The 25110-nt window shown below is 42.5% G+C and overlaps 1 protein-coding gene across 6 annotated transcripts in view; it reads left to right on the top strand.

Moving 5' to 3' along the window:
* The first annotated feature begins 1388 nt into the window (after positions 1-1388).
* LOC311239615 (myosin IXb) overlaps positions 1389-25110 on the top strand; it is a 119710-nt gene continuing 95988 nt past the window's right edge. For 5 of the 6 annotated variants that reach the window (XM_084327989.1, XM_084327990.1, XM_084327991.1 and 2 more), the window contains exons 1-2: positions 1401-1710; positions 5283-6104. In XM_084327989.1, the coding sequence (XP_084184115.1) occupies positions 5352-6104 (753 nt within the window). In that variant the 5' untranslated portion in view covers positions 1401-1710; positions 5283-5351. Of the gene's footprint in view, positions 1711-5282; positions 6105-25110 lie in introns of all 6 variants that reach the window. The other variant, XM_084327988.1, reaches the window with a different exon arrangement.

The raw sequence follows: 25110 nt of genomic DNA, 5'->3' as shown, positions 1-25110 counted from the left end.
CAGTCAGGGAATTGTACCCCTCAGTTACATTCATGTTTCCACTAATAATAGTATAACAAATCTTTCACGCAATGACTTTAATATGTGCTCTGTGTTTTGTTGTTTGTTCGTCTTATGTTCCTCTTGTTTGATGTTGTTTGAACCTGTTTATTATTCATTTTTATCTTGTTTGTGTTCGGTTTTGTTTGTTTCTTTTTGTTTTGTTAATACAGATATGTACTTTATGTATTCTGTAAGCTGTGGACCGCCTTGAAAACGAGATGGTTCATCTCAAGGGGTAATTCCAAATAAAGAATTTCAATATATATATACTTTATATCCTTTTACCACTACACTGTGAACTGAATGTGCAATACTGTTATTCTGTCACTCCTGCCTTATTTTTATACTTTATTTATCTTTTTAAGATTCTTTATTTTAGCATTTAGCATATTTTCTTAATATTTGTATTCTAGTTTAAGTCTATATTTTGTGCTTCTGTGTGAAAGGGGGAATAGAAAAGTAAGGTTTAACTGTGCATATGACAAATACATATCTTGAATCTCCCTCATCTACCTGGCTCTGGCTAGCTGTGAGGAGCCCTATATACACACGGTATACAGAATTATTGTACATGCTATCATACAGAGTTATATGGGTTATATGCAAGTGTATAAGTAGGTATAGAAGGATTATATACAGGTATATTCAGACATATGGATATATATACAGTTGTTGTGCTCTAAATCTAAATATATATTATGGTATATACAGCACTATTGTACATGCTATCATACAGAGTTATATGGGTAGACTATGAGGTAGATGGGCCGTTGTAGACAGTGAAAGCAGTAGGTAAGTTGAGTATAGGCAACAGAGGAGTCAGAGTTCAGCTTTCGTGACTGTGGGAAAGGGGCTAAGTTCAGAGATGATCACACATCTGCACACAGCCTATCATTTTCTGTGTGTATTATTGTCTGTTCATGTCATTTTCTCAATTTCCTTTTTAATCCTTGACTGTAAAGAAGTTTGTAACTGGTTTTTTGTGTTCAAGTGTTGTGTAAATATTTTTATTCGGCTCTTTGAGTGAGGAGTGTAAATTGGCTGCGTGGTAGTACCTCGAACATCCACCAGGGCTCGCTGAAAGCTCACGATAGTGCCTGGAGAAGATAAAATACAGTCCTCCAGAGACAAAATCATAAAAGGATCAGTTTTTTTTACCCCCACCCTATCAACTCCAACTACCCTTTTCAATTAAGCAAAAGTATCACATTCCTCCCTATTATGTAGTTTGTTGGTCTTTGCTAGGCAGTTCTGCTACATCTCCTCTGAAGGGTGTCTGTTCAGGGGAGTAGGGTAGCAGAGCCGCAGATGGTTCACACACACACACACACACCCATTACTTCCAGCTCGTCGCTGAGAGAGTGGTAGACAAACCTAGGAAGTAGGCGAACAACTCGACCAGGACGAGGAGGACATCATCCATATCTACTGCTCCTCCCTGTCAGCTGTAACATCGATGTAGGAAACCCGTTTGCATTTAATAACAACTTTGGCGTACTTTTCAATTAGGGATAATAATAACTTTATTTGCTCACCTTTTCGGAAGCGCAGGTGAACCGATTTTTTTGTGTGTGATTATTTGGAATACCCGCCGCCCTGCATCTTCTTCCTTGTTGTTGTCAACAATGTTTTCTTTTCAGAAATGAAATGAGTATTCTTCATGGGAAGGTGAGGACGGTTTTGACAGCTCAGACTGTATTGTTACATTTGTCATTTATTTGTAACTGCATTGTTATTGGGTTTGTTCTGTCCCCCCCCCCCCCCCCCATTGATGTCCTCAATAGTTTTCATGCTTGTAGGACAAGTATCCACACGCACCCTGCCTTGGAGATTTATCGGTGGTAGAGTTGCTCTAAAGGGACAGTTCACCCAAAATCAGAGAGGAACATTTTAAATAAATTCACCCCTTACCTAGAGTGCTATATATTCATCCTGATAGTTTTGGTGTGATTCACCTAATTTTGGAGATATCTCCAGTGGAGTGCCGTCACTCCAATACAATACAATCCCCAAAGCACCAAAAAATGCATAGGAAAAACAACGTTACTTTCCAGAAATCATGACTCAGTTACTACACCCCCCCCCCCCCACCCATTCATTACTGTATGGGGGTGTACTTTGGTAGAAAATAGTTCCCCAACATGAAACAACAAGGTCTGCGAATTATCTTGAGTCACCGGGTCATGATTGATTCACGTTCATTGATTCAATCAATCAATCAATCAATCAATTTCTGGAAAGAGACGTTGCTTTTGAGTTTCAAATGTACGTTTTTTGGTCCTTTGGTCCATATGGAGTGAAGGCAGACATCTCTCCACACAGCAGATAATCTCCAAAACTAGGCGAATCACAACAAAACTATCTGGATGGATATATAGCAGCACAGCACTCCAGGTAAGGGGGGGGACATCTTTGAGTAGAATACAAACAGTCTGAACTGAATGTATTATAAATGCTTAACGTGTTAGAAAGTTTCACACACCTGTTGTTTTGTTTTAACTCTACAGTCTACTATTGTTTTTCTCACCTCATAACCCTATTATCCATTCATCACTTTTTATTAAATCAAGACGATTCACCGTACGATACCACTCGTTTACAGTAAAGTATACTATAAATTCACTCATATTTCCTATAGTGAAGAAATATTTGATCTGACTATAATAGAATAATATTAGAAAACACACTTTTCTAGAATAAATGGCCTGTGTGTGATTTTAATAACTTTAGTGACTAAAGTTAACATCTGTGGCATTATGGGTAAAAAATGTCTTTGACACAAAAATGGGTTAGTTAGAGAGATCTACGTTAGATATACGTTGCCTAAAACCAAGCATAATTTTGTTCATATTATTCACACACCTCAAAGGCTGTCTTTATGTCTTGGACATGTCGTTATGTCTTGAACATGTCTTGAACATGTCTTCATGTCTTGGACATGTCTTTATGTCTTCATGTCTTGCATAATGCATATCTAGTGAGCCCTGAGGTCATTCTGGTTATGTTCTTCTCAGTTTGGTCTTTGTCTTGGGTCTCATTAGACATGAAGACCTCCCGCTGAGCTTCTGTCAATCAGACGTGTCTTCATCACGATCAGGATCATACTCATCATCCTCATCCTCAGACACTCCCTCCTCAATCTCAGTCTCAGCTGGTCTCTCTCTGCTATGTGATCGATAGCCTCTCAGTCTCAGCTGCTCTCTCTCTGCTATGTGATCGATAGCCTCTCAGTCTCAGCTGCTCTCTCTCTGCTATAATGTGATCGATAGCCTCTCAGTCTCAGCTGCTCTCTCTCTGCTATGTGATCGATAGCCTCTCAGTCTCAGCTGGTCTCTCTCTGCTATGTGATCGATAGCCTCTCAGTCTCAGCTGGTCTCTCTCTCTGCTATGTGATCGATAGCCTCTCAGTCTCAGCTGCTCTCTCTCTGCTATAATGTGATCGATAGCCTCTCAGTCTCAGCTGCTCTCTCTCTGCTATGTGATCGATAGCCTCTCAGTCTCAGCTGGTCTCTCTCTGCTATGTGATCGATAGCCTCTCAGTCTCAGCTGCTCTCTCTCTGCTATGTGATCGATAGCCTCTCAGTCTCAGCTGCTCTCTCTCTGCTATAATGTGATCGATAGCCTCTCAGTCTCAGCTGCTCTCTCTCTGCTATGTGATCGATAGCCTCTCAGTCTCAGCTGGTCTCTCTCTGCTATGTGATCGATAGCCTCTCAGTCACAGCTGCTCTCTCTCTCATGTGATCGATAGCCTCTCAGTCTCAGCTGCTCTCTCTCTGCTATGTGATCGATAGCCTCTCAGTCTCAGCTGGTCTCTCTCTCTGCTATGTGATCGATAGCCTCTCAGTCTCAGCTGGTCTCTCTCTCTCTGCTATGTGATCGATAGCCTCTCAGTCTCAGCTGCTCTCTCTCTCATGTGATCGATAGCCTCTCAGTCACAGCTGGTCTCTCTCTCTCTGCTATGTGATCGATAGCCTCTCAGTCTCAGCTGCTCTCTCTCTGCTATGTGATCCATAGCCTCTCAGTCTCAGCTGGTCTCTCTCTCTCATGTGATCGATAGCCTCTCAGTCTCAGCTGCTCTCTCTCTCATGTGATCGATAGCCTCTCACTCTCAGCTGCTCTCTCTCTCTCTTAAGATATTTTGCTGGAATAGACAGATGCTGCTGCAAAATGAAATTGACAAGAGCTCAGAACAAGTTATAGACGCCAATGTTGTGAGAAACCTGTGTAATGTTGCTCATGCCGCACCCCCACAAGATTACACTGTGCTTATGATACAGTTAGTTCCTGTGGTGCTGGCTGTGGGAATAATATTATCAAGGGGAGGAGATGTGATGACAGAGGGGGGGGGGGGGGTGTAACGGCGGGGGTAGAGAGAGAGAGAGAGTGTGTGTTCAGTTCAACTTAATTTTTACTGTACATATCTTCATCTGCACCTTTGTTTACACTGTTTATTTTTCTCATATTATTATATTCAGATCTAATTGCATTGTCTATATTTATGTCTTTCTACTATTACCCTGCCCATTGTACCTCCCCTCCCCCCTCCTTCATGCTATGACGCACACATTTCGCCAAGGGGATCAATAAAGGAACATCTTATGTTCTATATATTCTGTGAGAAAGGTGGAGTTCTCGTGGGAGAGGAGTGCCAGGGGGGCTGGGAGCACAAATACATACAAATACATGAGGAAACAATAGTTCCCGGGAAGGTGAGGGGAGGTGTGGTGAGGGGAGGCGAGGGGTGGTGTGTGCGGAGGGGAGGGGTGGGGAGGTGTGGTGAGGCGAGGGGAGGTGCGGGGAGGGGTGGTGAGGGGAGGGGTGGTAAAAAAAAAAAAGCTGCTGAGCTACATAACTAATCTCAGTTTGGCTACTTAAAATCAGCTTGACACTGTTGACATCATGCCCACTACGCAAAGCTTGCGCAAACACACACACACACACACACACAAACAAACAAACAAACAAACAAACAACTCCAGTCACTCAACTCATAGAAAATACAGCATCAGGCTATTATTCTGAAAGTATCAAGTAAAAGTATTGGACAATTTTGAATGGCCGGGTATCGCAATACTTTTTTCTAGTATGGGTGTATCACGCGACCCAATTCAGAATTGAATAAAAACGGCGACCATTGGTTTAGTTGTGTTTAGCTGTTTTTGAGGATATCATGAATACAACTCATTTTCATTGCTCTCTCTCGAGACATGTCATTGTGTTTTGTGTTCTTCTGTCTCCAGTGGACGCAGGTAGAGAGTGGGCACAGTGAGGTATGCTGAGGCCTGCCAGTGTTTCTGGGCACGAGTGCGATGGATGGAGAGGGGGCAGCCCGGCAGGATGGACCAGCCCTGATGTTGCAGATCTACCCCAGGCCGTCCCGAGACACCGCCCCCTGCTGTTCCCTGCAGGTGGGCGCAGAGGACACCGCCGCCGCCGTGGCCCGGAGCGCGGGCACCACTCTGGGCCTGGATATGAGCCAGGCATACAGCCTGCTGGAGGTCAGGGGGAGCGCAGGCGAGGAGAGGCTTCTGGAGCCTGGGGACCTGCCTCTGGGACGAGTCAGACTGTGGCCCCCAGAGGCCCAGGGCCAGCACCCTCAGACCCAGGGCTACTACTTCATCCTGGAGAAACGCGCCCTGGGAGCGGACGCCGCGGAAGAAGACTACGATGACCTCTGCGACCTCCCCGCCCTGACCGAGGACAGCATCCTGGCGGCCTTGCGCCGGCGCTTCCACAAGCACGACATCTACACCTACGCCAGCGGCATCCTCATCGCCATCAACCCCTACCGGTTCCTGCCCATCTACAACCCCAAGTACGTGAAGATGTACGAGAACCTGCCGCTGACCAAGCTGAGTCCTCACATCTTCGCCGTGGCGGACGTGGCGTACCGCACCATGCTGAGGAAGCAGGTCAACCAGTGCGTGGTCATATCCGGGGAGAGCGGCTCGGGGAAGACCCAGAGCACCAACTTCCTGATCCACTGCCTGACCGCCCTCAGCCACAAGGGCTGCTCCGGGGCCCTGCAGCGCACCATCCTGGGGACGGGCCCCGTGCTGGAGGTAGGTGCCTGTCACCTGCTAGAAGCAGTCACCCCCCCCCCCCCCCCCCTACATTTAAATTGAACTGAATTGAATTGAAAACCTTTATTTATCCCTGTAGGGAAAATCAGGTGTCCATCACAGCATCAACGGCGATTAATACATGTTAAAAACAAAGACAGAAATAGTAAATAGAGCTAAATAGAGCTAAAATAGAGCTAAAAAGTGGTGAAGGAGAGAAAAAAAAAAAGTTATTTCAGGTTATCACAATTTACATTTAGTAATTTAGCTGATGCTTTTATCCAAAGAGACTTACAAGTTCTGTACGACAAGTCAGCAGGAAGGGTACAACTCTTTCAGCTGAGTAACAATGTTCATCAAACAGTGTTGAAACGTGGGTGCTGCACTGCTGCAGTGTTGAGTGTAGTAGTAGAGAGTGAGACATATTGGTATAGTAGGTAGTAGGGGTGTAACGATGCATCGAAATGCATCGATCCTAATGTGACGATTCAACTGCATCGATTTGAAAATGTTAGAATCGATTATAATCAGCGGCGGCTAAGTGGCGCAGTGGGCAAGGCGCTCGCCACTAACACAGGAGATGCTGGGTTCGAGCCCAGCTCTCTGCGTTGCTTCCGGCATGGCTGGTCATACTAATACAATTGGCAGTATTAGGGGGTGGGAAAGCCGGTGGGTGGGGATCGGACGTTGTAGACAGCGACTCCTACAGGTCGGTTGGTGTGCCTGTACAGCAGAATCGGGAAGCAACGGGGGCAGCGTGAGCCTCCCACGCGTTACTCCTCGCCGCTGAGAGATCGCGCTGTGCAGGTGAAAAGATGCGACGGCTGCCTCCTCGTGTACCGGAGGGGACACGTGATGCAAGGCTTCTGTCCTCACTACAGCCGACCAGTGGGAGGCATGGCCTAACAACGTTCGAGACAGGGGAGGGTAGAATTGGATAATACGAAATTGGGATGGGAGAAAAATTGAAAAATGGGGAGAAAAAGTAGATAAAAAAAAAGAATCGATTTATAATCGAAAATATATATTTTTTTAATGTTTTTTTGTGTGTGTGTATTGTTTTTATTGACCTATAGTAAAAGACTTTAAGATTTGTTTATTAAGGACAATGCAAATTAATGAACATCATTTACATGTGTATGCATAACATCACAGCATGATAAGGACGTAAATATGCCGGGAATAGCACAGGGCTAATTTCCACCCGTAGTCCTAACGTAAAACAAACACAAAACGGACCATACAACGTTCATTCATAAAAACTGACATCACTGACAGGACCACACTAACATGACATTCAGTCAGTACAACATCACTAACATCCCTAATGAGTGCATATTTGGCTGTCTAACAGCCATTTCCTGAGTTGGCCCTTAAAGGTGGACAGGGTGGGACATTCCCTTAAGGGGACCGGAAGGCTGTTCCATGTTCCACTTCCCTTTATCGATAGACAATTTTTGCTGAAGGCGGTCTTTCTAAAATGGACCTCACAATCCCCTCTGGTGTTTGATCTAGTGGCTAATCCAGTGTTCCTTTTCTCGTGGATAAACTCCTTGAGAGGGGGAGGGGCTAATCTGTGCAGGCATTTATATACAAAGCAGGAACTTTTATAATGTCTGAGGTTTTCAAAATTTTAAATTTGATGCTTATCCAGGATTTTACAGTGGTGGTATGAGTACTGTTTCCTGTCATATACCTTCAATGCTCTGTTGTAGAGTTGTTCTATGGGTTTCATGGCTGTGGCCCCAGTAAATGACCAGTTTAGAAGGCAATATTCAATGTGAGAGAAGACCATACAGTGTAGGTATGTCTTTGCGGCTTCAAGTGTTAGGGAGGGCCGTATTTGTTTGAAGTTGGAAATGTTGAAGTTGATGGTGTTCCTCACTTTCTTTATGTGTTTCTTAAAGGTCAGGTTTGAGTCCAGGATGACTCCAAGGAATTTGAAGTGGGAAACAAGTTCTAGTTCTTCCTTCCTTCCCTCCTTCCTCAGGAACACATTGGACCGCTTGATGGTTTCTGGACGCTTGCTAAAGAACATGTACACAGTCTTTTTCGCATTAAGTAGGAGACAGGTGCTGTTTAGCCAGCATTGTACCTTGTCTAGTGCGCATGTGAGCCTAGATGTAATCAACTCTATGTCCTTGCCCTGTGTGTAGATGACTGCGTCATCGGCATACATCTGTACATTAAGTTCGGGACACACATTTGGCAGGTCATTGATATACAGGGAGAATAGCAGGGGCCCAAGGATTGATCCCTGAGGGACACCTACAGGGTTGTCTAGATATGGGGACTTGGCGCCATTGACCGTGACACATTGTTTTCGGTTTGATAAGTAGGATCTAAACCATTCTATTGTAGCAGCTGAGAAATTGAAGTGAGTTAGTTTGGTTAGGAGGATATTATGGTTGACACAGTCGAAAGCCTTGCTAAGGTCTAAGAAGACAGCACCAACATACTTGTTGCTATCTAGTGCACTCTTGACCTTTTCAACAAACAGACAGTTGGCTGACTCTGTTGAGTGAAGGGCACGGAATCCAAACTGCATTGGGTTAAGTGGGGTGGGGCCCAAGTCGAGATGTTTAGTCATGAGATTCGACACCCACTTCTCTGCAACTTTGGATATGACAGGAAGTATACTGATGGGCCTATAATTGGTCACCAGTGCCTTGTTGCCAGATTTAAAGATAGGGGTCACCATGGCCATCTTCCAGGATGATGGAACTTCCCTGGAGGTGATTGATTGATTCACTAGTAGAGTGATGGGTTTAATGAGTGCATCAGAGTATGTTTTGAGGAAATCAGTGTCGAGCCCGTAGGCGTCCTTGGCTTTGGAGCCCTTCAGAGCCAGAATGATCTTTTTCACTTCAGGCTCTGTTATCTCCTCCAGTTCAAAGAGGGGCTGGGTGTTGGTCCATTCATTGCTGAGTGAATCAGTTCCCCCAGCCACATGTGTGTATTCAAAATGTTTTGGGGAATTAACTGATCCCTACACACACACACACAAACACACACACACACACACACACACACACACACACACACACACACACACACACACACACACACAGGGTTGCAAGATTTCAGGAATATTCAAAGGTGGAAACTTTCCATGACCATTAACGGGAATAAAATGGATATACAGGAGTTATTTGCAAAGGCTGTATTTACCAAGTCGTATGCAGGAATGCAGATGGAAACAAACGTTTTGCCATATCATACGCAGATGTAATTGCAAACCCTTCTAATAGGAATAAAGAAAGTCAACAATTTAGTTATGGATTGAACTGTAATTGAGGTGACTCTTTACATTGTGTTATATTGGAGTGCTCTACACATGTGATGGGAGAATGCACTGTGCAGAGGGTTGTAATTCTGCTGAATTCCCATTAGATGAGATGTAATTTGGTAACCAACTCTGCAACATAATCAGAATCCACAGGGGAGAAGAAGGAGAGGGGGCGGGGGGCAATGGGCATGCTGGCTGGGTGGGTGGCTTTATGACAAAGGCTGTTGGAGGTGAAGAGGGGGAGGGAGGCTGCAGCTGACTGTAGATGGTGTCCACTTTGGCCTGGAAAAAGTCCTGGAACTTGGAGCATAGGTCAGAGGCTTCAGTAAAGGGGGAGGGCGCAAGGGGGCGGAGTAGCCGGTCAATGGTGGAGAACAGTAGTCTGTGGTTGTGTTGATGGTTGGTGATGAGGTTGGCATAGTATGATGTTTTGGTCCGGGATAGAGCTTCTTTGTAAGACTGTATGTGGTCGTTGTAGGCCTCAGGGTGAACAACAAGACCAGATTTCCTGTAGAGCCTCTCGAGTTTGATAGGTATTTTCAGTTCATTTAATGTCTAATATTTTGCATCCAGCTCCTCTGGTCACCATGGGTGCAGAGGTCCCTGGAATGTGCCAGGAGGCACCCAGGCAGGCACTTAGGAATACATTGACCTGTGTGACCTGTGTGACCTAATGTGCATGCATGGCTATATCGGCCTCCGGCCACAGGCCACTGAGGAGGAGCAAAGATGGACATATTATCAGATTCAGCAACGGCTCACATATACCCCCCCCCCACATATGACCATATACGACCAAGCCTGATCATCTATTTATTAACCAGTGGCTCGCAAAATTTGGAACCCACATACCGTAATTCCTCTAATAGTAGCCGGGTCTCAAATACAAGCCGGGTCTCTATTAATGGCCGGGTGCGCTCTTGAGCTAAGCAATTATAAGCCGGCCTCCTAATACAAGCCGGGTTACTAATATACTGAGCTGCATACTGAGCTAGTTACTTGATTTCACTTTGAAAACGTTGAAATGACCAGTGACCACCTGTAATTGCACTGTTTACTATTTCATACAGTACTTGGTTTCAATAAATGAACCCAGTACATTTTACTGGGTTCAAACTGACACAAAATGTTGATTTATTCATTATGATCCGTTTGAAAATTTGAAATATAGGCCTCCCTCTTATACAGGCCTCCTCCTAATACAAGCCTGGTACCCGCTACAGTTGAAACAAATACAAGCCGGGGTTACTATTAGAGGAATTACGGTAGTATAAAAGCATGGTTGTGTCATCATTCTAGAGCCTTGCAGCCCCCATGGAGGGCTGTGGTCTCCAGGACTGTTCCTCGTTCTCTGTGTGTTCCTGTCAATAAATACCATCGATTGACTTCACCTTCGTCTCCTGAATATCTGTCCAGCTGGCTCATACATATCAATCCAAATAACTCAGTTTTATACTATCAAGTTGGCTACCATGACCAGACTCGAAGACCAGACTCTTTGAAAGGATCCAAGAATCTGTCAAACATATCATTGTTTTTTTTTAATTACTTGCAACACAGAATGTTAAGTCAACAGTTACATTGATCAAAAAGGACATTTTTATGATAGAAAACAGAAAAAGTCCACCAAGTCCAGCCTGGGGAGTTTATCCTGTTACTTTGAGTAAAGAAAGGAATTTCCACAAAGGTCAAGAGTAAAAAAAGAGAAAAGTAATGCTTTATTTCGGTACTGGGACAATAATCTGAATGTTCCTAACCGAGCAGACAGCAATATTCTCAAAGTACATTCATTATTGATAGAATATGAGTAAAAAACACAATGGAAATGTAAGGCACTATCATTGGTTTGAAATATAAGTGTAGTCTTCATTTATGTCAAAACATCTTCATTTTGCCCAGAGACAGTGAACGCATCCTAATTTGGTCACACTTGCGGAAGATTGCATACGTATTGAGTTTACTGAGTTTAAAAAGGATCTAAATGATTTGACAGTTTCAACAGATACAACATGACATTAGTGCAGGATATGAAATGCAGGAATGACTTATGAAGAACTTATGTTCTCGTTAACAGAAATGCAAAGGAAAAACACTATTCAGAGCTTTTGCACAAACTCAAAATTTTCCACTGCAAAAGACATTTAAGAAACAAAAGTTTACATTTTCACTTCAGCCATCCAGTAGTTTATGCCAGTCCTTAGTTACCAGGGTAACCACTCACTGCGCGACTCCCAGCGGTTTTGGCAGAGATCATTATTGATTTTACATCTCACATTTCACCTCAAGATGCACTATACTTTTTCTAAACATGAAATAACATCACATTTAATTATTTTCTCAGAATATGTTTATTTTGTAGCAAATAGTTTTATTGTTGCCGCCATCTTTAGTGTTACAGATTTCCCTTCAAAACTACCAGCGTGATTATCATTATATATATAGACTGTCTCTGGTTAAACGACCAGTGTGATCTGTTCATTATACATAGACTGTCTCTGGTTAAACGACCAGTGTGATCTGCTCATTATAGGTAGACTGTCATTCTAATCAAGTTGATTAATTTGCTATAAATATCTAATTGAGTTTCTGTGGCATGAATGAGATTAGTATATTTTATTATTATAGAGCTTTAAAGATGGTCATGTTTACTGTCCTCCGAACTTTTGACTAGGGCAGGATCACCTCCTCATGGAGGTAAATCATTATAAAAAGGTAAAATATCTACTCTCTGTATTTATTGCACCTTTTATATTTGTTTCATCACAAAAGTTAATCTAATAGACTTTGACTCGAAAATCGAATAGACTTTTATTTAGAAAATAAATAAAAAAACGTCTGAAGTCCAAATTATTCTGCAGTTTGACTGAGCTCACAAGCCGCTCCCGCAGGGAAGACTCCATATCACCTGCTGACTCCCATAAACTGTTCCCCTCATCATAATGTCTGTGGCACAGAGGGATCTGGATGATATTTTCGTTTGAAAAAAAAATTGGGCGGCTGATTAGCGCAGTGGGCAAGGCGCTCGCCACTAACGCAGGAGACGCTGGGTTCGAGCCCAGCTCTCGGCGTTGCTACCGGCTGGCCGGTCGTTCATACTAACACAATTGGCAAGTGTTAGAGGGTGGGAAAGCCGGTGGGTGGGGATTGGACGGTGTGGACAGCGACTCCTACAGGTCGGTTTGGTGACGCCGGTGCGGCGGAAGCAGGAAGTAGCGGGGGGCAGCGTGAGCCTCCCACACGTTACTCCTCGCCACAGAGTTCGAGCTGCTGCGGTGAAAAGATGCGACAGGCTGCCTCCTCGTGTACCGGAGGGGACACGTGATGCAAGGCTTCTGTCCTCACTACAGCCGACCAGTGGGAGGCATAGTCTAGCAACGTTCAAGACAGGGGTGGGAAGAATTGGATAATACGAAATTGGGATGGGAGAAAAAAAAATTAATGGGGAGAAAAAGTGGATAAAAAAAAGAAAAAGAAATCGATTCGAGAGAGAGAGAGAGAGAGGATGAGCGTGCTGGCTGACCAGATAAGATGAGATATTTCTTTATTGATCCCCTTGGGAAAATTCGGGCAGCATGGGGGAGGGGAGGTACAGGTATGGGCAGGGTACTAGTAGAAAGACATAAATATAGGCACGGTCAAGGTCAACTTTATTTCTATAGCACATTTAAAATCAACCGAAGTTGTACACAATATAAAAACAGAAATACTCAAATAAATACAAAATACAGTATACATACAAAGTCATAAAAACTACAATACATTAAAAACAATCACGACACAACCAGGGATGTGTGGCTTACCAAGCCTCAGAACGCCAATAAAAACAGGTCTGGTATTGTAGGTAGGGATGGGTACTGAATTCGGTACTTTTGAGGTACCGAACCGAAACACGTCGGTACTACCGAGTATCGAATCAAGTGAGAAACTAAAAAAAAATATTTTACATTTTTCTTTTTACCCTTTTTTAAATTTTTTCTTTTCATGTCAACGTTCACACGCACAATATATGCTTACCTAGGATTTGACTTGATTCAACAACAAAGCAGTCGGAGCAATGACAAGCCGAAAACTGTCGAAATTATAGTTATTTGAAGTTTGGATTTGTTTTTTACGACTGAGGTAGGTAAATAAAATTTCTTGAGACTAAAGTACAGAAAAAAGGTACCGTTGGGTACCGGTATCGATTCACAGGTACCGGTATCGGTTCAAATGTGAAAGGTACCCATCCCTAAATGTAGGCAATACAATTAGATCTGAATATAAAGATATGAGAAAAATAAACAAATATGCGTTTCTGTCGGCTGTCTCTCACTCAAACATCTCCCTCCTGGTGATGAACAAGAAATGAACGTGATATATAATGATTAGCCTACAGGTAGAAGTCCCTCATCAGCACCAGTATAGATAAGGTTTATCATAGACTAGTCTTGTGGTTGCTGTGGGGGGGTCATCATTTCACAAATCAGTTACAGGTGTAGAGGAATATAACCGGATCAATGAATGTACTTTGGGTATAATACACAAACAGGTACAAGTAGATCAAGACTTACGGCAGAGATCCCAGAATCCAGTGAGACGTCTTTATAGTGGAGAGAATTATGCCACAATAATGTGGAACGCCCTACCCACAGCCGTAAAATAATGTGAATCCCTACCTTCCTTCAAAACCGCTCTCAAAGACCTATGGGTGGCTGCAATTAGAAACTGGCCCCGGTAAATGTCAGAATCCCCACCCCACCCCCTCCAATGTACAGTTTCTTCCCCTTCGAATGTATATATTTTTTTATGATCTCTTTTTCTTAAACAGTACTGTATATTTGTATGTCATAAATGTCTTGATGAATTGAAAATGGGGGACCCTGATCTGGTCTGCATCCTCTTAGCAGTTGTTTGTATTGAGCCGTACTGTATTGTACCCATTCTGCAATCTGTTAATCTGTAAGGTCCCTAAAGGAAAGCCACGTTTCATTCACAAGAGGCGATTCAAACATTTCGATGAGCAAGCGTTTCTACATGATGTTTTTAATAGTGATTTACACATTGTTTCACTTATGACCGATGTTGAGTTAGCATGGAATTATTTTAAATCCACCTTCTTGGCTATATGTGACAAGCATGCTCCTTTTAGGACATCTAGGATAAGCGGTAAAGACAACCCCTGGTTTAATGATTCTATGTCCTCTCTCATTCGACAGAGAGACACTGCCGGGGCTAAAGCAAAGAAATCGAATATTCCATTAGATTGGAATCTGTATAGGACACTAAGAAACAAATGCACTAAGCTGATTTAAAAACTCGAAATGTGCCTACTATCTTAATGCAATGCATGACAATTTGAATAACCCTGCAAAGTTTTGGAAACTTGTTAAATCCTCCTCAGGTTCTATCACTCCAAACAGCCTTCCTGATCTCTTAAGGGTAAATCAGAGTGAAATCGAGGGCAAAATGGATATTACAGACAGCTTTAATAATCATTTTATTTCTGCTGGCTCAATCTTTGATTCTAGCAACTCAGGGATGATCGCTGCAGAAGGAGAGCCAGGTCCTCCGCCACTTGACCCTGATCAACTGTTCTTGTTAATGGAAAATCATCACAATATTAGGTTAGAATAAAGTGTGGTGCAGCATATTGATACAAAGGACTTTTTTTTCAACCTATATATGACTAATGTAATCTATATTACTAATCATTCACCCACACTGTGCTAACATCCACGCTGAAGGAGCCAGTGAAGCTCGGATCAAGCCCGGCTTGGGTTCTCTTGTGTAGTCTTGTCTCATCCATAGCTAATAGCTCATTTGTTGATGGAGCACAATAGGAAGATTAGCCTTGTAAATGAACTCTGCGCAATGATCCATTAATAATACAAAGCATGGTGGGAGGAAGGGGCTGATTAGCCTGTGGTTGCTGACTGAGCTCTGGTCTGTTATTGAGACAATGTTTTATTCTACTCCATATTGGGGTAGTGGAGAACTCAATCTGGTCTAAATGAAAGTTTACTAATGAGGCTTGGAATACGTTTTCACATGAGTACTTTAATGTATTTATTTGTTTGTCTTAGATTAGATAAAAATGTATTGTCATCATACGGCACAAGTACAGTACAACGAAAAGAGGTTTGGCATCCAACCAGAGTGCAAATGTAACAAGTGCAATAGTAATATATAAGTAAAAAAAAATATATACTACTGAGTAATGGGGCTAATCAGATGTACAGAGTTGTAGTATTAATATGTACAGTGATACAGGTATAAAGTCATTATGGTAGTGTCAGTAACTAGTAAGAGAGTAGGTAAGGGTGATGTACAGATATAGATATAGATTATGTTTGGCCCGTCCCGATTATTTTCTTGACTAAAAATGGACCAAGATATGATCTTTATTTTTTTTAAGCTAGTGCTTCACACATAAAAGCTGTTTTTCTTGGCACAGTTTTCTTGGCACAGTAGATGGCTAACTAGTTTCACTTTCACACAAGCTAAACCTCTTTGTTCTCCGTTTGGTTATCACAACAACAGTGTCAGCTAGATGAATGAGTAACCAGTTTAAACACTTGCCTCCACAGCAGGTTGTGTTCTGTTTCAGTTCCCATAGTCTACGATAGTCCTTCTCAAACACGTCTGCTGCATTCCCCTGCAAAGTGTTTAAAGGAACACGCTAGCATTATGGGAAATGTTAGGAAGATAGATTACCGTAATTCCTCTAATAGTAACCCCGGTTTGTATTTGTTTCAACTGTAGCGGGTACCAGGCTTGTATTAGGAGGAGGCCTGTATAAGAGGGAGGCCTATATTTCAAATTTTCAAACGGATCATAATGAATAAATCAACATTTTGTGTCAGTTTGAACCCAGTCAAATGTACTGGGTTCATTTATTGAAACCAAGTACTGTATGAAATAGTAAACAGTGCAATTACAGGTGGTCACTGGTCATTTCAACGTTTTCAAAGTGAAATCAAGTAACTAGCTCAGTATGCAGCTCAGTATATTAGTAACCCGGCTTGTATTAGGAGGCCGGCTTATAATTGCTTAGCTCAAGAGCGCACCCGGCCATTAATAGAGACCCGGCTTGTATTTGAGACCCGGTTACTATTAGAGGAATTACGGTAGATTTCAAATGTATTGTCATCGTACAGCACGGTAACAGTAAAGAGCAGAGTAACAGAGTGCAAAGGTAACAGTAAAGTGCACTAACAATATACATTGTAAGTGATTAAATTGAATACATATAAATGACGAGAACTATATTTAGTAAATATGCTATTATGATGTACAGTGATACAGGTAAATACACTATGGTAGTAAGCCATACTGGCCAATGGTATAACAAGTAAGAGTAGGTAAGGGATATATACATAATATATAGATATATGGGGTGTAACGGTACACAAAAACCACGGTACGGTACGTACCTTGGTTTTGAAGTCAAGGTTCAGTACGGGTTTTCGGTACAGTGGGGGAAAGTTTGGCTTTCCATGTTCCACTCAGGGGTGATGTAGTGTGCAGTAACTAATTGTACTTGTAGGGCTGTCAACCAATATTCTATATTGAAATTAATAATCTACTTGTAATTTTTTTTTTTAAATAATAATTATATTAGATTGTGAACAAAACGGCCCCCGGTGGGCGGTCGTTAGTGGTTAACATCAAGTTCAAGTTTCTTTATTAGTTGTCATCATACAGAAGTACAGAATACTTTTATACAAAATGCTTCTTCTGTTTCGCTCCAGAGACTGTGCTAGGCAAAAATAGATAATAAAATAAGTATAGCAAGTATAAAATAGAAGTCAAGTACGTAGACAAAAATGTTCAGTATATACATATAATATACATACAATGCTCTATGTAGAGTAGAAGTAACTGAGTTACCATATACTATACAGTGCAAAGCAGAAGTGGGATGAGGTACAATTTAGGTACAATATAATTTACAGTAAGGTGTAATGAGGTATGGGTTGTAGTGCAAATTCTTTACAGATAAATATAAAATACCGTTGTATTAGTTCGGTACACTACACAGCCGTTTGGTACGGTACGGTACACACTGAAACGGTCCGGATAGCTTCCTGCTGAACACACAGAGAGGAAAGTGGTATGAATTCAATGCAACAAACGAGGAAGTTGGTATCTTCTTGTCTGACTCAGTCTCTTGTTTTTATGCGTGTTCCTTTTAAATGTTACTCATAATCAGTAGGCCGACACCTTCTCAAGGATATACCAGGCCTAGAAAATAACAGTTTCATTTCTGGAGAAACACCCACTCAACCTCAATGCCGAGAGGGGATTAGTGAGCGTGAAACGAGACTGTTGCTATATCTCTTGGCATCACATGTCTGGAAGAACATTGATTTATTTGATGTTTACATTATTTCCTGTTCACCTCAGACTGCGCCGCACTGTTCAAACCAACAGTGGCGATGAAAACGGGTCAGTAGGTCTGCTGTGGCTTCAGTTCACTGTGTAGGTCTGCAGTGGGTTCAGTTCACTGTGTAGGTCTGCAGTGGGTTCAGTTCACTGTGTAGGTCTGCAGTGGGTTCAGTTCACTGTGTAGGTCTGCAGTGGGTTGTGCTTCAGCTCACTGTGTAGGTCTGCAGTGGGTTCAGTTCACTGTGTAGGTCTGCAGTGGGTTGTGCTTCAGCTCACTGTGTAGGTCTGCAGTGGGTTGTGCTTCAGCTCACTGTGTGTACTAGGGCTGCAACTAACGATTATTTTGGTAATCGACTAATCTGTCGATAATTTTTTCGATTAGTCGACTAATCGAACGATTATTTTTGTCACACCCTCAATCTCTGCTTCCTGTGGGCATGGCTCCTTCTCCAATGCATGTTTTACCTCACCTGCTCAAGTCTGCACACCTGTGAATGTCACCCTGTTGTCCAGTCCCTCTGCCTTAACAGTTAACTTAACATAACATGATGATCCCATAGCAAATTAAAATAATGACTCATGAAACATTTGAATTTGGATCTTAAGCAACTTTCAATCTAAATGTATTTGAACAATACAACAATCACTCATAACAAGATAAATAAATTAAATAATACAAATTAAAGTGGAAGTGTTTAAATAACTAATAAATAATAAAAAAAAATATATATAGCAGACTTCTTATCTTAACATCCCAGGGAACTAATGGGATAACTGGGGATGTTGTTTGCTCCTGACAAGAGTCTCAAAGTCTGGGGTGATGGTAGACAAAGCAACTCTGAGGTCATGCTCAATGTCCAATCTGTTCCGCTGCTTTGTCTTCAGCTGGACCAGAGCTGAGAAGCCACTTTCACAAAGATAGGTAGTGCAAAAAAAAAATATGATAAAAAATATATATTTTTTTTTACGCCTAATCGACGCAAACATTCTGCGTCGACGAGTTTTTATGATCGACGTCGTCGATTATGTCTACTAATCGTTGCAGCCCTAGTGTGTACTGTAGGTCTGCTAAGCTGTGCGCCTCAACGTAGGGCTGCTCCATTTTGGCAAAAATCACAATCATCTATTATTAAAACACGATTACTCATTGATCTGAGAACATCACACGAGGACGACCAAAGGCTGCCTTTCTGTCACCTACAAGTTACCAAAAACGACTGTTTGGCAGAGCACACCGCTGTGAAAGAAGAGTGTGCCGCATTTACAACACAAGACAAAATGAGAGCAACGGGGCACAATAATCGTTTCATCTCGATTATCTCACTTTATTACATGGCGTTTTAACATTCGCCGAAATGCTTGATTGTGATTGGTCAATAGCCCCAGACAGCGGTGAATTATTTTTTGATAACCACCGGTGATTATTGTTTTTCGCCCACTGACACACACTGTTTCAGCTGCTCAGCATATGCACAGCTGCATACCATTCAGTCATCAGTGCAAGCTGCCGGCGATGACAGCGGGAGCGACAGAACAGAACTGCGTCTGCATTTGATCTCGTAAAATGAATTAGGTATATTGTTAGTAAGTTAGCCATGTAATAAGCGGGATAATGTATAGCCTATACTCGGTCATTGTAGCAAAATAATTGACCTTCACTGACGTTTAAAACACCTCAGCGAGGCGCCTCGGTATTTTAAACTCCGTGTCGGTCAATTATTTTGCGACAATGACCTCGTAGCTACATACATTATCCCTTACTTAATGATCGTGGGAAGCCAAAAGCGTAATTGAAATTGAAACTCGACTGATCACCCAGCCCTGGCGTAACTGTAGAATTGATATCCTCTTGAACAAAGGACTCTGTCTCATTTACTACCAATCACACACCCTGAGGGTCCAGCCTTTCTTCAGGCCCAGAATGGATTATTCCTGTGTCTCTGTGAACCGGTCCGACGGGTTCCCCCACTGTATTCACGGCTATTCTTCTACCATCTCGCCGGCTGGCTCTTTCAGCTCCTCCTCTGTCGGCAGGGTAAAGGGTGCTGAGATTTGCATCGCCCGAGGAGAGGCGGTGGGTAATTTGATTTTCCACCTCGATGAAAGAAGGAAACAAGCGCTCAGTGAAGATTCAAAGTGTTGCACCGGAACGAGTGGAACCAGGAGGGTGATTCGTATCATTTCAAACCTGTATTTAATCTCGAAAGGCAAGGTTTCCCTCATTTATAGTCACGTCGAGTGTACATACATAAATGAGCAAAAAAACATATAAATTCACAACAGTAAGACAACAAGACGAGACAAAAAGCAAGGATAACAAATCAATTAAAACTTGATTGATAAAGGTTGGAGATCAAGGTTTTAAACTCGAGCTTTAAGGACTGTTGGTTCATTCCATGAGCTAGAGGGGCATCATAGCAAAATGCAGATTTACACTGTTGAGAGTGAACTCTGGGGACTTTTAAGGACCAGCCAGTCACTAGAACGGGTTTCATACGTTCCACAATACAGTACCATTCCAATAATGATGTAGTATAAGGTGATAGCGTACCAGTAAGGGCCTTAAAAATGAACAAATACAGATTTGATGGAGAATCTGCTAAATGTTGACATACTGATAGAAAGTGAGTGGAGAAAGGGCAAGAGCCGTTGGTCAAATTGTTAGCGGTGGATCTTGTGATGCCGTTATCTCTCTTGAGGTTTTATGGTTCTGCTATCTACCACGGCTGAGTTGTGAAATGCCTTTTTCTGTCATGGGGCTTCCTCTGCATTCATCATGTGTCCTACTCCCAAAAGTGTTTGTAGTTCCTTTTTCTTATTCAATTTCTTTAATCCAGGCTAAACGGCATGACTTTTTCTTGCCTCGCCAGGACACGTGTTTGACCTTTGACCAGTAGCCACTGGAAAATCCCCACGTGTCACTGACCTACTGCCCGATGTTTTGATATCCGACGCGTGAATGAGGTCTCTCTCTAGTCATATTGATTGTGGTGGTGTGGTTTGAAAGCCAGGGCAGGAGTACAGTAGCCAGTAGGCGACAGGGGCCCTTGCTCTAGTTACGAATGGATGTGTGTTCTGATTGGCTGGTCGCCGTGAGAGGGTTGGGCTGCAGGCCGCTGAGCTTTGAGCTCCACCGGGGGAATGTAGGTGCAGGGCGTTGGCTTGGAGTGAAGACCAGCGAGAGAGGAGGAGGAACGTGTCAAGACTGGCTGAGCCAGGTTGTCTGGCAGCCTTACATACTGTATAAACCACCTCCTCCTTTCTCTCTCTCTCTGTCTTACTCTTTCTCTGTGTCTCTCTCTCTTTCTGTCTTTTCTCTCCACATCCCTCTTTTCTTTTTCTCTCTCTTTATGCCTCTTTTATTCACATTCCTTCTCTGTCCATGTCTCCCTCTCATTCCCCCACTCTTTCTTTCTCTCTCATTCCCCCTCTCTCTCTCATCCCCCCTCTCGCTCCCACCCCCCTTCTCTCTCTCTCTCTCTCTCTCTCTCTCTCTCTCTCTCTCTCTCTCTCTCTCTCTCTCTCTCTCTCTCTCTCTCTCTCTCTCTCTCTCTCATTCCCCCTCCCTCTCTCTTTCTCTCTCATCCCTCTCTCTCTCCCCCTCTCTCTTTCTCACCCACTCTCCTTTTCTCTCTCACTCCCCACCTCTCCTTCTCACCCCCCTCTCTCTCATCCCCCCTCTCTCATTCCCACCCTTTCTTGCTCTCTTTCCCCCCCTCTCACCCCCCCCCCTCTCTCATACTCTCTTTCTCTCTCATCCACCCCTCTCACACACATTATCTCTCACCCCCCTCTCTTTATCTCTCTCTCATTCCCACATCTCTCTCTTTCTCTCTCTCTCTCACCCCCCTCTCTATTTATCTCTCTCATTCCCACAACTCTCTCTCTCTCTCTCTCTCTCTCTCTCTCTCTCTCTCTCTCTCTCTCTCTCTCTCTCTCTCTCTCTCTCTCTCTCTCTCTCTCTCTCTCTCTCTCTCTCTCACATGTCTTCTTCCTCATACTCCTCACATGTTTGATAGTGTGTAGTTGTGTAATGGCTCCCTGGCTGTGTTTACGTGCGCAGGGCCAACATTCCATTGTCTCTGCAGGCCGACGGTACCTGCCAGAGATAGGATCTGTTCAGCATGTAGGCCTGGCAGATGCTTCAGCCTGTCGGGACAGGACCGCTGGTACAGCCCACAGTGCAGTAGTAGATAGTCATGCCCCTGATCTGAAGTCAGTTTGGAGGCTTTCCCTCTGGTAAAAGCTGGGTGCTGGGATTTGAGGAGGAGCTGGTCTCAAGTAGGGATGCACCGATCCGACATTGGTATCGGTATCGGCCGCCGATATCACTAAAATAGCTGGATCGGGTATCGGTAGAAAAAAAATTATTTATTTTTGTATTAGAATAAGAAATAAAATAAGATGACAATTCAGTACATTTATATCTATGTGTTAATTTGTTACATTTAGTTTCACTAAGTTAGGAAAGTAATGTTTTAAGTCAAGCCTGATGTTGCCTTGCACAAAAGAATGATCCCAGTCTCTTCCACACAGTGACAGTGAGGCATACAGTTTATTAATTGAATGAATGAAGTTTATTTTCTGTCTTTGTTTACAACAAAACACACTTGTGATCCTTTACAATTCTTAAAAACAAAATATATTTTAATAAAAAATGTAAAAAAAAACGTAGATAAATATTTATTGAAGAAAAAAAGTTTGAACAATGGGTATCGGATCGGTATCGGCCGATACCCAAACCCAGGTATCGGTATCGGGACTGAAAAAGTCGGATCGGTGCATCCCTAGTCTCAAGTCAGTACTCCTGGGGGGGGTTACCTCACCTGGAATCCTCCATCATGCTCCTATCTTATCCAGTAGAATCGCGGGGGTGGAGTTTTGTGAATTCAAAGCTGGGTAACAGTTGCTAATGTGCATCACAACACAACAATGTATACTTGATCCTAATGTCAATGGACTCATCCCAAGCCCCGCCCTATTCTCCTGAGCCTTCAATCATACCTTAAAACTATTATGCACTATGTCAAGTCTAGTCAAGTTAAGTGTTCCTTTCGTTAATCCCCTCTGGGAAATTCAAGTGTCATAGCAGAATGAGGAGGGGGGAGGGGTACAGGTACGATAGGTAGTAATAATAATAGAACATAGAACAAAGTGCAAGTAGTAATAATGATAATAGTGATAACAGTAGTAGTATTGAACAGTAGTGAGTGGCGGGATTCAATCAGACAGTAGTAATATTGATGATGGTATACATTGTCCAAACCGTAGTAACACACTGCACCAGAGTCCGCGCAGTGTTTATTATTATGAGTCAGATATAGTCCTAACAGTATGCAACCAATTAAACCTTACTATTATGCACTTTGCTACTAAGTAATCTACTGTGCCTATATTACTACCTACCTACTATGCTAATATGCATATTATGTCTATACTACTATGCACTCAAGAGTGTAGCACTCAAGTTTGACACTGTTTGACGAACAATCTTACTTACCCTTAGCTGCCAGAGTTGTACCCCTCCTGCTCAGGGAGAGTGTACGGTGTATACAGTGTATACTTTAGTAGATCTCAGCCTACATTTCTAAATGTTTATGTAAACTATGTGGCAGATGTTGACAATGGACGCCGTTACGGTCCCTTAACAACCGTCACTAAGCGCCTTAGTTTGACTGCAATCGTGTTTCATTCAATCCTTTCAATTTCAAGGCTTTATTTAAACTCAAAAGGCAACTGAGGTTTCCCTCACTTACAGTCACGTCGAGTGTACATACAGAAATCAGCATAAACGCATATAAAATCACACAGCATATAAAATCATAACAATAAGACAACAAGACGAGGCAAAAAGCAAGGATAATAAATCAATTAAAACACGTGCAACTTGATTTTTTTTTCAGTCACTGCCAAATCAAATATTGTTAAATGATTGTGCATATTGTATTGTGTGAGATGATGACTGAATACAACTACTACTGCTACTACTACTACTACTACTACTACTACTACTACTACTACTAATACTACTATACTACTATACTACTAATACTACTACTATACTACTAATACTACTACTATACTACTAATGCTACTACTACTACTAATACTACTACTATACTACTACTACTAATGCTACTACTACTACTACTACTACTACTATACTACTAATACTATACTACTACTACTTTACTACTACTACTATTACTACTACTACTACTACTAATACTACTACTACTACTACTACTACTACTATACCACCACCACTACCACTACCACTACTACTACTACTATTTACAAAGGAGATCAAGGTTTTAAACTACAGTATGCAACAGATGGGAGAATCTCAAGCTTTAAGGACTATTGGAGTTCATTCCATGAGCTAGAGGGGCATCATAGCAAAATGCAGATTTACCCTGTTCAGAGCAAACTGGACCTTAAGGACCAGCCAGTCACTAGAACAGGTTCCATAGGTTCCAAAATTCCATTCCAATAATGATGTAGTATAAGGAGGCAGCTTACCAATGACGATGTAATATAAGAAGGTATCTTACCAATAATGGTGTAGTATAAGGACTCTAAGGAGGTATCTTACCAATAATGGTGTAGTATAAGGACTCTAAGGAGGTATCTTACCAATAATGGTGTAGTATAAGGAGGTAGCTTACCAATAATGGCCTTACAAATGAACAAATACCAGTGTTTGCTGCGCCTCTCCGTCAGAGAGGGCCAACCAGCCTTCTCATAAAGGACACAGTGTTGTCTTGAGTGTCATATCTGTCATTAGTGATTTAATCTGAGTCCAAGGACATAAGGGTTGATACTGCAGCATTCCTATAAATTACATCAGTCCAAGACTGTGTTCAGCCCCGACAAAACTCCTTCACAGTGAACGTGCCCCTGCATTCTCTACGACTGCTAACACAACTTCATAGGGGCGATGATCACAGACCATTTGTCCATCTGTGATCATACGTGTCTTGAGTTTTGTTTAGCTACATTTTGTGAAGCGATACATGCACTTTAAAGATACTAGGATGTGGAATAGACATCACAGTTTTTGGTAAATGGTGCATTTTACTAGTGCTTTTATCCAAAGCACTTTACAATTTGTTCCTCACATCTTCACACACCAACGGCAGAGGCGACCACCATGTAAGGTGCCAACCTGCTCATCGGGAGTTGTTAGGGGTTAAGTGTCTTGCTCAAGGACACTTTGACACGCTGCCCGGGAAGAGCGGGAATCGAACCGGGAACCTCTGGATTACCAGACAACTGCTCTACCTCCCGAGCCACTGTCACTGTTTACTTGTACTCTTCAAGTTCAAGTTTCAAGTTTCTTTATTAGTT

The sequence above is a fragment of the Notolepis coatsorum genome (assembly GCF_963971535.1).
Source record: "Notolepis coatsorum genome assembly, chromosome: 13".
Classification (NCBI taxonomy): Eukaryota; Metazoa; Chordata; class Actinopteri; order Aulopiformes; family Paralepididae; genus Notolepis; species Notolepis coatsorum.
Note: the sequence above shows the minus strand (reverse complement) of the source record. Positions and strands in the feature narration are given on the sequence as shown.